This window comes from Eptatretus burgeri, chromosome 7, assembly GCF_056783735.1.
Source record: "Eptatretus burgeri isolate ZD-2024b chromosome 7, Ebu_testis_v1, whole genome shotgun sequence".
NCBI classification, from domain to species: Eukaryota; Metazoa; Chordata; class Myxini; order Myxiniformes; family Myxinidae; genus Eptatretus; species Eptatretus burgeri.
In genome coordinates, this window is record NC_140967.1 from 28,106,128 (window position 1) to 28,121,127 (window position 15,000).

Here is a 15,000-nt window from a genome sequence, read left to right on the forward strand (position 1 = left end):
AATCGTCTTCTTGGCACTTTATAAACCGTTCCGTTCTGCACGACTTGGACAAATTATTACAGTATTTTACATCTTGACCAATCAGATTTGCTGCGAGCAGACCCTGTCCATGTCCTTTTTTATCAAGGCTGTGTGGGATTTTTTTTAGGCTGCGTGGGGCTGCTTTTTTTTTAATCATACCTCTGAATTTTCAATTACATCACTGATAAGGACTCATCCAAGTGTGTCACCATAAACATCAGTAATCATTTATCCAGTTGTTATAATAGTTATATTTTTACTTATCGTTCTCTAGTGCAAATTTTACCCACGATCATTTCTAACAAAAGTCATGAAATTCAATGTCCTTTGCATTGCACAGTAAAATCCTTTTCATGGCTTGATGACATGGGACCCATGCCCTCAAAATCACTGGAAACTTTGTGACGAAGCTGAATCTCTGGACCTATTGCTCCCTGTCCTGCTATTAGTAGTGTGTTTCCCACTTTTCATGCGTTGTTGCTGTTCTGTTCTGTGTTCTTGCTCTTCCATAAGCCTCAACTTCGTACTTTGTATAAATTATAAGCGTTGGGGGAAGAAAACAGTCTTTCAACAGTAGAATTACATTCAAGTTGCTTTCGAGATTTAAACTTCTCGTTAAGAATGTGTTTTGATCATGAAACTCATGTTCTGATCCAACATGAGAGCATGGTCCCAAATAACTCCCCCTGCCCTCTCAAACACCCCACCATGGCATTGTGATTGTAACTATGATGATTCTAATAATTTCTCCTGATTGATATGCTCAGGTGGAGAAGTTCAAGAAAATCGAAAGGTAGTTACATTATAAATCAAAAAATAAATAAACATTTGTGTTTCTCGGAATATTGTGAATATATACCTCATTCACAGAACTTTTTTTAAATGTCCTTTGTATGTGCAAGTAACATTGTTTGTGATTATCAGATTCTTCTATCTTTTAAAGGTATTAACACAATTAGTCTGGCCTGCTTCCAGGTGGTCCTGTGCCTCTCTCCTGCGGGTGGCAAACTGCGTGCTCAGAGCCAAAGGTATCCAGCGATAACCAGCTATACGACCATTGATTGGTTCCACGATTGGCCACCTGAAGCACTTGAATATGTTAGCCTCCGTTTCTTGCAAGAAACAGATGGTATTGGGGTGAGTTTTTACACTCATCATTGCATCTCAGGACTGTATTGTCCTCTTTTGAAAACTTATACATTGGATTATTAATATACTAATCTCTGAGATACCTGGTCCTGGACATATCATATTCTGGACATATTATTCCCAACAGACATATCCACTAAAGCTGCTGTTTAATGCAGTGTTTGCAGAACATTGTGGAGTTAAATATTCCACAGTGCCTTTTGAAAATAGTAGGCCATTTGACCAGGACTCTTTTGGGACATTGGTTGAGAACTACCCACATTGATGCAGGGGGGTGGGAATGGAGGTTTGGTGGGGGGTTGGAAGGGGGTGTGAGAGGAAATAAAAGCATGCATTCCACATTGGGAAGCTCTCTCTCTTCAGGCTACGGTCCAGTCTTTGTTGGTGCTGCAGCACCCTGGACAGTTCCACACTCTTCTGCTGCATACTGTTGGGGATTCTGATCTGCCCCTGTGTTGCATGCTTGGGTCACACAGAAAATGGGATTTTCCATTCCATGCCTTTCATCTTTTTTGCCAGTTCATTGTGGTTGATTCGTCTGTATGTGGTACTATAGTTAGATTTATTATCTATTCTGATATGTTGGAGACAGTATTCTTGATATATTTCGAGCAAATTCATTTTAAAAGTAACTCTTGTCTTTGTTTTTCTGACAGGAGGAGGCAAGGAGTTCAGCGAGTAAGTTCATGGCACTTGTGCACACAAGTGTTAACAAAGCATCCCAGAAGTACTTGGCCAGTGATCGTCGCCATTACTACACCACACCAAAGTCCTTCCTGGAGCAGATCAAACTTTATCAATTCCTTCTGACCAAGAGAACCTCGGAGCTCACAAACAAAATTAAAAGACTTGAAAACGGGCTTCAGAAACTCCAGAGTACAACTGTGCAGGTTAGACAGTAATGATGCTCAATTCTTCACGTTACCTCCATGCTGGGATGGAGCTCGTACATGTCTGATGACTAACTAACTTTGCTCCAATTACACTGAACAACAAAATTTTTTTACTGGAGATGTGTAAAGTGATTTAGACTAATTTGGGTACGCTGATTTCAAAAATCATAACCGTTTTGCTGTATCACGTCAGGATTTTCAGTAACAGAAATATTCCCATTGCCTAGAAGTCAGGATTTCAATGAAATTTACAAAAATTCATTTATTCATTTATTTCATCATGAATGCTTCAAAATTATAGAAATTACAGAAAAACTCCACTAGAATGTAATTAAAAATGCTTTAGGCATTTGGCTTTGCGTTTGTGCTGCTCTGTGTCAGTTTCACGATGCAGGAACCAGCAGAAATCGCCCATCATGTTCGGGTTGTGCCGCCCTTGGTAACGCGTCTCCATGAGTGAAATCTCTTGGTGGAATCGCTCGCCGTGCTCGTCCGAGACTGCTCCCAAGTTGTCAGGGAAGAAGTTCAGGTGCTGGTGTAGGAAATGGATTTTCAGGGACATCCTGGAGCCAAGTTTCCTGAAGGACTCCAGCAGCTGCTGCACTATTTCTTCATAGTTGTCCGCGCGCTCGTTCCCCAAGAAGTTGTCCGTCACAGCTTTGAAGCTCCTCCACGCTGCCAGCTCTTTGGGGTTTAGAGTTGTCGGAAAAGTTTCGTCCTTCATAATCTGTCGGATTTGCGGTCCAACAAAGACACCAGCCTTGATCTTGGCCTCCGACAAGGTGTTGCCAAACTTTTCCTTGAGGAAAACCCACGCCCATTCAGATCCATTGCCCGTACAAAACTTTTCATCAAGCCGAGCTTTATGTGGAGTGGTGGAAGGAAAACCTTGGCTGGGTCGACAAGGGCGACATGCTTCACGTTGTGTCGACCAGGTACATGCTCTTTTCGCTCTTCCCAATCTTTCTTCGTCCAGTGATTCTTGTCATCTCTGCTATCCCAGAGACAAAGGAAGCACATGTATTTCGTGTAGCCTGACTGCAGCCCTAACAACAGCGCCACCACTTTCAAGTCTCCGCAGATGTGCCAGTTGAAGTCATTGTACTTGATGGAATCAAGCAGCTACCGCATAGTCTCATAGGTCTCTGTCATGCCGAACGCGTGAGCCAGTGGGACTGATGGTTTCTCGTTGCCATTGTGGAGCAAAACAGCCTTCAAGCTGTTCTTCCCCGAGTCGATGAAGAGGCGCCAGTCTGCAGGATCGTGATCACACCCAAGTTCTTTCAACAGACCGTTGATGTCACTGCAGAATGTCATCGTGTCTTCCATCTCAAAGAACTCAGCCATGTCTCTGTGACGTGCTCTGAACAAGGATATCTTGGTGTTAGGTTCAAGTAGATTCCACTGCTGCAGCCTTGATCCAAGCAGCTCTGCCTTCGCCTTTGACAGCGAGAGATCTCTTACAAGATCATTTAAGTCTCCCTGGTTCAGAAGGTGTGATTCTTGAGTGTCGGGTTCAAAAGGTTCATCATCACCATCCTCTTCACCACTGCTTACAGCTATGTTCTGATCAGCTGGAGGTGTTGGAACGGGGTTCTCGTCATCATGAGGCACAGGTTTACGAGCAGAGACGCAGTCAGCGTACTTGATGTGACCTTTATTCTTCTTGTTGAAGCCAGCGATGCTTGTGCAGCAGAAATAACAATCATCATGATGATTCTGTGGCTCACGCCATATCATGGGCACCGCAAATGGCATGCTCGTGCGCTTGCCCACCAACCACTGAGTCAAGGTTGTGTGACAGCTTGTGCAGCAGATGTGTGGTGCCCAGCTCTGTTCTTGGTCCCCCACCTTACACCCGAAGTAGTGAAAGTAGGCGGCCTTCATTTTCACTGCTGTAGATATACTTCGCTGTTGATCTTTTTTGGTATACCGACCACAGACATAACAGAAGTTGTCAGGATGATTGGTACAGGAACGCCTACTCATCTTTATCTGAAAGAAAGAAATATAACACAAGTTAACAACAATTGTACGAAATAGACATGTTAAAGACATATGTAAATTTCATTGAAATCCTGACTTCTAGGCAATGGGAATATTTCTGTTCCTGAAAATCCTGACGTGATACAGCAAAACGGTTATGATTTTTGAAATCAGCGTACCCAAATTAGTCTTAATCACTTTACACATCTCCAGTAAAAAAAAATTTTTGAAATTTGTTGTTCAGTGTTATTTATGTTGTCCAAATTATCGAACCTTAGCACATCATCCCCCTAATGATAATTATGTGCCATCCCTTTTCACCATTCTTCAGGTAGAGGAACTCAAGCTGCAGCTAGCTTCCCAGGATGAGGAGCTACAACAAAAGACGGCAGCTGCAGATAAACTTATTAGCATCGTCGCCATGGAGACAGAGAAGATGATGCGAGAAAAGGCAGCAGCAGATGAAGAAGAAAATCGAGTGGCAAGTTTTGCAGCTGATGTCACCCACAAGCAACGGGAATGTGAGCAAGATCTGGAAAAAGCTGAACCAGCATTAGTAGCTGCTCAGGAGGCTCTCAACACTCTCAATAAGGTCTCCAGTTTTTCTTTTTCTTTTCCCGTTCGATGTATTTTGTATTTTTTTGCATATTTTTGGGATACTTCAAAATGTGCGGCAGTTATGGATTACATTGCAAACTACAATGGCACTCGATGGAGCACACACCTCCTCCTGGCTGAACAGTTTACGTTTTGTATCCCACTGATAGGCCGGATCTGTATCTGGATTCGGACCTGAACCAAAATCGAATAGGCTTGTTCTTGTCACCGACCAAACTCATCCACCAAGTTTTGTCATAATCCATTCACAACTTTTTGAAATATCATGCTATATAGTATTGCATATAATTTTTAGCCCCTTCTCTCAATGGTGAAGAATCGTGAAAAAAAAAATTCTCATATCCGAATTCGGATGTTCATCAAAATTGAATCAATTTGTCCTTGTCACACACCCAACCTGTCCACCAAGTTTTGTCTGAATCCGTCTATAACTTTTTGAGATATTGTGCTCAATATAATTTTGGCCCCATCTCTCAATGGTGACGAATCACTCAAAAAATTAAAAATTGTCGTATCCAGATCTGGATCTTCACCAAAATCGAATCAATTTGGCCATGTCACACACCCAACCTGCCCACCTAATTTCATCTGAATCCGTTCATATGAGATGTCCTGCTCACAGACAAACATATCGGGGTGAAAACGTAACGTATTCAAACTGCTGACCTCTCAGATTCAGAGGCAACGCTCTACACCACCAAGTTTGGTTTGATTTGAGAACACACTGTTGTTTAGATGAGGATGGTGAGTCAAGCTGTCCTGTGTTAGCATTTTTGTTGTGGACATTAAAGAAACCCAGGGTATGTTTCAAAAAGTAGGTTGTTATGAGCCAGTATACTGGACCTCTGTGGAAGTCATGATGTAGTTCATACTTCCTGCATTAGGTGGGAGTGCTTGGGTGTGTGCTGTATTTGTCGTAGGCATGATCGGCCAAATACATTTTATCTGCGTCTTGGTTACATTTTGGCACTTTGTTACTATGGGAGATGGAGCAGGATTCAGGTCATAAATAATTAGCTTCCCACCTTAGTTCATGAATGGCACATTGAATTGGCTGAGACCCTTTGATTGTCATCCTGCAGGGAAACCTTACAGAACTCAAGACCTTCGGAAAACCTCCGAGAGCAGTGGCCAACGTCGCATCTGCCGTCATGGTTTTGATGGCACACAATGGACATGTGCCCAGGGATCGAAGCTGGAAGGCAGCCAAAGTGATGATGGCAAAAACAGATTCGTTCCTGGACTCACTTGTGCATTTTGATAAGGAGAATATTCATGAGAGCTGTCTCAAGGCATTGCAGCCCTATCTGCAGGTACATCTCTGACCAATATTGCGAGATACGAGGTCCGTCTAAAAAGTAACAGGACTGACGTCACAGAAATTTTATTCCAAAATATATATTGAAATCACAGCTTGTCCCCTTCAAAATAGTTTCCTTCCTGTCTCACACACTTGGCCATCCTCTTCTTCCACACTTCGATGCACCCCGGAAGGCTTCTGGAATCCTCCGGAGCTCCGTCATCATGGCCCTTTTGTTGGCCTCTACATCAGGAAATCGGGTCCCCTTGATCATCCCCATGAGCTTGGGGAATAGGAAAAAATCACAAGGGGCAAACTCTGGCGAATATGAGGGTTGCTCCAGAGTTGGCACGTTCCTCTCCGCCAGAAACTGTCAGATGCTCAGGGCAGTGTGAGCAGGGGCGTTGTCATGGTGGAACACCCAGGCGTTGTTCTCTCACAGATCCTACCTCTTGCCCCGGACTGATCTCATGAGACGCCGGAGGATCTCCTTGAACACGTATTGATTCGCTGTTTCACCCTGTGGTAGAAACTTGAAGTGGACGATGCCCTTGATGTCAAAAAACGCGATGAGCATCACCTTGACCTTCGACTTCAACATCCTTGCTTTCTTTGGTCTTGGTGATGCCAGACTTTTCCACTGACGACTCCGCCATTTGGTCTCGGGATCGTATTCGAATATGCATGATTCATCGCCAGTAATGACTCTCCCGAGCAAGTCTGGATCGTCCTCGAGGCGCTCGTTAATGTCTTGACAGACAGTGACTCTTTGCTGTTTCTGGTCCTCGGACAACAGCTTGGGGACCATCTTTGCGCACACCTTGCGCATTTCAAGATTTTTAGTGATGATGCTCCAGATAGTATCCTCGTTGATGGAAAGTTCCTCAGCAATCATCCGCACCGTGAGTCGACGATCTGCGCGCACCATCTGCTTCACACGCTCGATGTTGTCCGCCGTTCTGCTCGTGAAGGCCTTCCAGACCGTGAATCATGTTCAACCTCCTCCCGTCCCTCTTTGAATCTTTTGTGCCATTCAAATGCACGTGTACATGACATCATTTCTTCTCCGTAGACTTGCTGCAGCATTGCGAAGGATTCGGAAGGTGTTTTGCCAAGCTTGGCAAGAAACTTCAGATTGGCTCTCTGCTCATGACTCATAGCGCGACGACTCGGACTAGACAACGTGTAAAGCACGACCTGTAAAAAAAATCATACAATGAGCGCAGTCAACCATCACCAATCATATATATTGCTGGAATGTTGCGAAAGACTGTGACGCAACCCGTTCATTCAAGTTGTGGAAGTGGAGCACTCAGCAGGCTCAGTCCCGTTACTTTTTAGACGGACCTCGTATACTGGGACTAACAATAGTTTACACGAATAATTATCGGGACTAATAATTACAAAAGGGACTAATAATAGTGCGTTCTACATGTCCCGTAACAACAATCACATATCATGCAAGGCATGTTAAAAACGAATGTAATTAACTGTTTTTAAAACTGAATTTTCAAAAAAGCACAAATTTTAATGCTTCCGTTATCTGCACCCCAACAGGACCCAGATTTTGATCCAAAGTTAATACAGTCCAAGTCTCTTGCTGCAGCTGGTCTCTGCTCCTGGGTGGTCAATATAGTTCGCTTCCATCAGGTGCATTGTGAGGTCGAGCCTAAAAGGCAGACCTTGAACAAAGCCAATGCTGAGCTGGCCTATGCATTAAACAAGTTGGACAAGGTGAAAGCACGAGTACTGGTGGGTACCTTTGGTTGTGCTGTTCGGGAGATTCACGTTCTGACTTATCTCATAATTGTTGAGACAGTTATAGTTTGAAATCTAATCACCATTTGCTTCTTCTACAAAACTAAAATAATCAAGGTGGAAAACAAAGATGTGGTAGTGCTTAGGAGACATTCTCTGGCATTCTGGAGGTCTCATGTAACAAATAGAGGAATCATCTTGGAAAAGGTTTATTAGCACAATGGCTGGGTACCTTCGAGGATCTTGATCCATTTAATCATGTTCAAGGTGGTGATGTTTGCCACACTTTTACTATCAAACTCTAACTTGTATCTATGTCTTCTCCAAGCATACTTCCTCCAGCCAACATATGGTATGATCGTGCTTAATAATCAGACAAATCTTTACTAGTATTCAAGGCCATCACCCCAACAATAAGGTGTGCAATTTTGATGTGAAACTTGACTCGTATGAACGACAAAAGCTTATTCATGAGCAGGTCATGAGCAAGTGTTGCTGTTAATGCTCATTTCCCTAAAATTTCAAAGGACAGGCTGCATACCATTAATGCATCTTGATACTTATGCTGCCACTGTGTTATCAAAAAAGCTTAACGACATTCACAAACATCAAATTTATCCACAGTTTATTTGCCTGCTGCAACGACTACATCACGATTGATTGAACAGCACTCCTTTTTTGTTCTGAAGTATTATGAATGAGGCATTTTTACCCGTCGCTATGCTAACGGATTTAATCAATAGACGACATGTTGTACAGCCCGGTGTTGGCTTAACGGTTAAAGTGGTTGGCTTAAGATTTTAGGGTCTCGAATTTGAGCCCCTATCGTGTTGTTGAATGAACACCAGGTGGGCTGACTCAACCTGTCATCCTTCCGAGGTTGACAAAATGAGTACCAGCTTACTGGTAACAGGGGGCATTGCATCAGTGGCACAGCTGTGCCCCCAGAAGATGATGCAGCCAGGCAACCAGAGACTGCATATGAATAAATAAAATAAAAACATGTACTTCACGAACAAACCTGGTGTTGGCTTAGCGGCTAGGGTGGCTGGCTTAGGATCCTAGGGTCCTGAGTTCGAGCCCCATTGGCTACTGAATTAACATCAGGTGGGGTTGACTCAGCCTGATATCCTTCCGAGGTTGGCAAAATGAGTACCAGTATACTGGTAGAGGGGCACAGCATCAGCGGCACAGCCATGCTTCCAATAAATTTATAGCCACCCAGCAGTCTGGCTGCCATACGTAAGAACAGAACTTCACAAACATTCTGCTTTATTCACTCTTCCATCTGCTTGGAAGTCATGTAACATCACCTTCATCAACCATCATTGCTGTTTATATAATACGAGCAGGGATACCCGAGCTACGCACGGGAATCCCGTGGATGACGGTGGGTCTGAAGGAGTACATGTCAGTTAATTGTAAAATTGTAGAAGCTGCCACTATAATTTTTTTTTCATCACTACTATAATATTATATTTTCCCCGCCATGTTTTATATGCAGAAAACTCTAGTTCAAAAATGTTAAGATTTATTGCTGCATCAGATAAAAAACCATAATGCCTCAACAATGTGAGGCTGGTTTCATGTCATCATTTGCGCCTTAATTTGTACGTCGGGCATAACCCAGCCTGGCCCAGCGTATTTGATTTATTTACGTCTATTATCCTGATAAAAAAATTACGTTATATTATGTATACGAAGTTACAATGTACCTACACCCATAACCATTCTATAAAATATCTACATAGCGTCATAGCCCATAACCATTTAATTATAAAATATTATACACATACGCCATACGCCATCACCATTCTGTTTATATCTGTAATATGTATATATACAAACCACCACCACCATTTTTTTATTTCCCACCATCATTTTTATTTTTCGCCAGCAACATGTATTTCCTTCATAGCACATCCTATTCCCGTTTATGAAATAACTGAAGTAGCTCAATAATTTTAGTGGAGTGCTCGAGGATAAACAATATTTGATGTCTTCCCCTCTGGGGCTAATATGTATAAAGCCTCCGATGATCATACTCTGGAGCATCCCACATATAGCTGACCATGGGAAAAGCAAGGAGTGGATAATTCCAGCCCTGCTACTTTCAATGACTGTCCTTGTGCCTTATTGATAGACATCGCAAAGCACGGGCAGACAGGAAATTGTAGTCTCTTGAATTCAATCGTTGAATTTGATGGAATGAGTGGAATTCGCGGAATGAATACATCTTCTCCTTTCGCACATCCTGTCATGATAGTGGCCTCAATTACATGTGGTAGTAGTCTTTTCACAATCAGTTTAGTTCCGTTGCAAAGTTTTGGTGCATCAAGATTACGTAATAACATAATAGGGCATCCAATTTTTAACAACAGATTGTACGGAGGCAATCCTGGTAATTCCAATGAGTTTAGAAATTCTGTGGGATAATGTATGGCTTGCTCAGTATCCAGTGTGGTGTCAAAAGACTTGTGACTATGTTGTTCGCCTGGAACTACTTGCAATAACTGATGGTTTATTACATGGACTGTTTCATTAAGTGGAGCCAGGATTGTTCTTTCACAGAGCCACTGTATGTTTTTGTAATAAGTCGCTAAATTGGGATACACATGAGCCTCTAATTCTTCCATAGATGAAACTATTGTACCACAGTCATCGGGAATAGATATTACATCATTTGTGTTCGAGATTTCACCATTTCCAAGTTTGAGAAGTAATTGTGCGAAATTGCCAGCATTTAAATCACCATATAATTTGACCCTCATATTTGTTGTTAGATGGATAGTTTGTACGAATGTCCAGAGGTATGAAGATTTTATACTGGCTTTCATTTCATCAGCTGGAGTGCCACGGGGTACTACAGGTAAAGTTTGTCTGAAATCGCCAGAAATAACCAGCGTAACTCCACCCATAGGCAGGTCTACTCCTCTTAAATCTCGCATAGTTCTATCTAATGCTTCGAATGCATCCTTAGGCGACATCGTACCTTCATCCCAAACTATGAGGTCGCAATTCTTCAGCACTTTTGCTGCTTCAGTTTGTTTGCCAATGCCACAAACCAGCTATTCCATTGTAGCTAAGTCGAGAGGCAATTTGAAAGCAGAATGCGCTGTGCGGCCACCTGAAAGTAGTGTTGAGGCTATACCGGATGAAGCAACGGCTAATGCGATCTTTTTCTGGCTCCTCATCTTATCAAGCAAAAGGTTGAGGACAAATGTTTTGCCAGTACCACCCGGGGCATCCAAGAAAAATATCACACCACTTCCCTCTTGAACCACTTCAGAAATCAGTTGATATGCATTACTCTGATCCTGTACCAGAAGCGGCTCATTGTCAGAAACAAACTTTGCGAGAGTATCTGTGTTGTAGTTTGTTTCACGGAACCATTCTCCACTGATGGTTGCGCTTTCAGACCTATTAGAAGAGGAAAGTCCCCACTTAGTTAAATCTTTCCCGCTCATGTATAATACCAAATCTTCAATGTATATCAGAGCCTCATTGAACATATCTGGTGTGTACTGGATGTCCTCTTGGGGATGTTCTCTTTGGACTCCTCAGACACGTGTTCAAGGAGATCCTCAGACAGAGGGCCTCTTTGTGAATGTCCCATAGGCTCTTGGGATCTGACATCTCACACGCAGTTATCATAATAGCAAATAGATACCTCATGGTCGATGGGGAATGAGAAACAGTTGCCTCTTCAAGCGTGGCATTCCAATGGGCATCGTCTTCTAGGAGTCCGAGGAGATTGCAAGCCTCACGGAATGTGCTGCAAATTTGCCCGTCCACTGTTATCAGGTCTATGAAACTCACTGGACCTCGTTTCACATGCAAGAGGACGCGGACGCAGAAACACTCAAAATTATTGGGATGTACTGTGTACACTCGACCCAATGCGTCAGATTTGTAAATACCGGGATATCCTGGAAATTCTGAACCTTGCTTCCTCCTGTTCCAACATTTCTGACTCGAGTTCCAAGTGAAATACGTTGGCACCTGAGCATACAGTGGAGTTTGAGCAAAGTCATCAATTTCGCATAGTTTGAAAAATGCCAGTAAGTTAGAAATTGGAGGTTCTTCCGCTCGTTGTTGGACATTTTGATCTGTTAAATAAACTCTCTGTCCATTCTCAAGGTGAATTGTCAGGTGAATAACTGGAGGAAACCTGCCAGTAATGGGGAAGTTCAATATCCTCCATATGGCTTCATTGCTGCATATATATATATATATATATATATATATATATATATATATATATATATATATATATATATATATATCGACCATTTTCATATTTTTGAACCTCGTTGATGTCGTTTCTCTCAATGGTTACTACGGCTTGATCACTGCCCTTGTGAATGTATTTGCAGATGTATTTGATAGCTTTTACACTATTGCAGTACTCAACGTTGATATGGGCATTGAAAATAGTGGAGAGTAATGGGATATATGGAACTATCCATTTATTATCAACAACGACGGGTTCAGGAATACCGTGAACTTTAACCGTTGTTTCAAATACACCATCATCAGGTGCCCGCCTACGATACAACGGATATCCATCCTTATCCGACTGCGTTTCGTGGAAGAATTCTCTCGGGAACCTCTTTCCACATTTTCCATTTCTCATGCAGGGTGCCTTGTTATTTATTACCCCACATGGACCATGGATCATGTGACGTTTCACAATAGCGTACAAAAACGGATCCTCTTCTGGGTTGGGCAATTCAGCGCGAATGACTGAGTCAATCTGGGTGGGTCTAAGTTTTTCTCTGAGCCAAAAAAGGCTATGTATGTGTGTAAGACCACGTTTTTGCCATTCTATGATATACATGTAGGCAGCAACAGACCCAAACACGTTAAATTTCGTGTTAAGATCTATCAACAGAATGACTTTCCTCTGAAAGACTCTCGCTATTAGATCATGTCGGTCATGTGCGACTTGTCCTGGTAATTGTTCTTTGACAATTTCTGGCCACTGAGGATTACAGGTTAAAGTTATGAAAAGGTCCAGTCTTCCAAAAGTTCGAACATAGATCATTGCATCTTGAGTGCGTTCTGCCATATACCGTGGTCCACCAGTGAATGATGATGGTAATGTAACTAATTGACCAACATTTGCATGGCTGTCATTGGTTAGAGAATCACGGAGATGTAAATAATCAGCCACGCGTAACTGCTGCTGATGAGTTCTGATGAATAGTAGTCGTTCAGACTCAATCCTTGCATAGATATCAACTATATACTGGTGAAACAGTTGGCGACAACGCAAAATAATATTGAAATTATTTTGCCTGTGCATGATTCTGTATGCATAGTAATCATTATCAGATACTTTTTTCCAACATTCATTAGTCCGGTTGTGAGATTGAACTGCCGTATTTGGAAGCAATAGCCATCTTGTCCTTCCCAGTTAATCAACGAGTACTTTAGGGCATCATAGGAGCGGTGTGTCTCACTGATTCTCTGCAGTTAGTCATTTCTGCAGTATATGACGAAGTCACGCCGATTGAATTCTTGCCCAATGATGACGATGGCCACTTCATTTACTTGTGGGGCGTTGTATCTTTTCTCATGCTCTCCAGCAGGAGTTCTATCAGCATGAATTACAACCCTCATGTCTTCACTGGGAGCCTGTTCTAAGGCTGTTTTGAAACTTCTTACGATGTTGTTAGTTTCATGCAACATCTTTTGCAAGTCCAAAACCAACTCGAGACGGACATCTTCAACAACGCCACACCTACGTTGAGGTTCCTGATTGTGATCGCCCATGAAATAGATCTGAAGAAACTTCGGTTCTTCTCCGGGTTGTGGCAAAATGGCTCCGGCTCGATGATATATTTGCCCACAAACCTTGAATGTAGGGAAGTAGCCCGGTAACCTAACTTCTTCAGCTCCAAATGATGTCATTTGGAAGCATGAGTTATACCTCCTGATATTGCCTAGGAAATGTTGCGAGTGGGCAGATGTACCATCCAACAGAGACTTCAACGGTTCTGGTGGTTTGTATATATCAGTGATTTTCACTTTCCCTCCACTGCAACACATAGCAGGAGGTTCTTTCTTGAATTTTCTTGCCCCACAATGACGGCAGATCTCATCCATCCCACCTATTTGAAGTTTAGGGATCAATTGATACTGATTATGCGGTCTATAGTTAAAGGCTTCTCTTTCCAATTTCGATGATTTGAAAGGAGTTCTCTATTGGCAGCTGAATGCAACGATTTGCTTCGGCGTCGATTGTCCGTAGCTTCAGGCAGCTCTGCTGCTCTCGCTGCTGCGGTTGCTTGGCAATTGCTTCTGCGTCGAGCGTCCGTGGCTTCAGACAGCTCTGCTGCTCTCGCTGCTGCAGTTGTTTGGCGAACGCTTTGGCGTCGAGTGTCCGTAGCTTCAGGCAGCTCTGCTGCTCTCGCTGCTGCGGTTGCTTCGCAATTGCTTCTGCGTCGAGCGTCCGTGGCTTCAGACAGCTCTGCTGCTCTCGCTGCTGTGGTTGTTTGGCGAACGCTTCGGCGCCGAGCGTCCGCAGCTTCAGGAGTCTCTGCAAGCCGAGCATCTGCCGAACACGACCGGTCTCTTTGACGCCTTGTTGTCGTTTTCTCTTCGGTCTCGACATCTCGTGACGCTCTCACAGTCTTAGCGTGTGGCGTTTTTCTCCCAATGCTGCTTCCTCGCTTTTTAGGAGGCATCATTACTTTATTAAAATTATCAAAATATTACTATTATGTATTAATGTGTGGATTGATTTTATGTGTGGTGATTGTGCTCAGGGCAACTCATCGGGGGACTATCCCCTACAACTCGGGTCGCGGGAGTCCTCGCAAGGGATACGCTGCCAACTGGGGAGGCCAATTAGTCCCGGGAGCCCTGCGACGAAACGCACGGGTCTGGCTCAAAAAGTGCGGGAGTTCCAGCGATTTTCACTGGGGTCCGCGGGAATGAGCACAACCAACCTTTTGCCGCTATACAAAATTAAATAGTCACTCTATTTTAGCACGATCTCCTGATAGAGGTACTGGTTCTATTGATGAGGAATGGATGTGAAATGGATGAGGAATGGATGCGAAATGGATGAGGAATTGGTGAGGATTTGATGAGGAAACCTGCTTGATGATGAGGAATTGCTCGGGAAAAATATCTCCGCTTCAACGAAAGTGTATATTAGACGACCTCTATTGATGTGAGGCAGCATGCACTGATACTGATGAACTATTGTTCTCAAGGAAATGTGTATAATAGACGACCTCTATAGGTTTTTGTTGATGTAAATAA

The 15,000-nt window shown here is 43.1% G+C and overlaps 1 protein-coding gene across 1 annotated transcript in view; it reads left to right on the forward strand.

Annotated features, from left to right (window-relative positions):
• The window catches only part of LOC147022886 (dynein axonemal heavy chain 9-like), a 318,333-nt gene that overhangs the window by 192,670 nt on the left and 110,663 nt on the right, over window positions 1–15,000 (forward strand). The window contains exons 52-56 of the mRNA XM_085890311.1: window positions 997–1,158; window positions 1,827–2,060; window positions 4,381–4,641; window positions 5,750–5,980; window positions 7,525–7,719. Of these exons, the coding sequence (XP_085746437.1) occupies window positions 997–1,158; window positions 1,827–2,060; window positions 4,381–4,641; window positions 5,750–5,980; window positions 7,525–7,719 (1,083 nt within the window). The remainder of the gene's footprint in view (window positions 1–996; window positions 1,159–1,826; window positions 2,061–4,380; window positions 4,642–5,749; window positions 5,981–7,524; window positions 7,720–15,000) is intronic.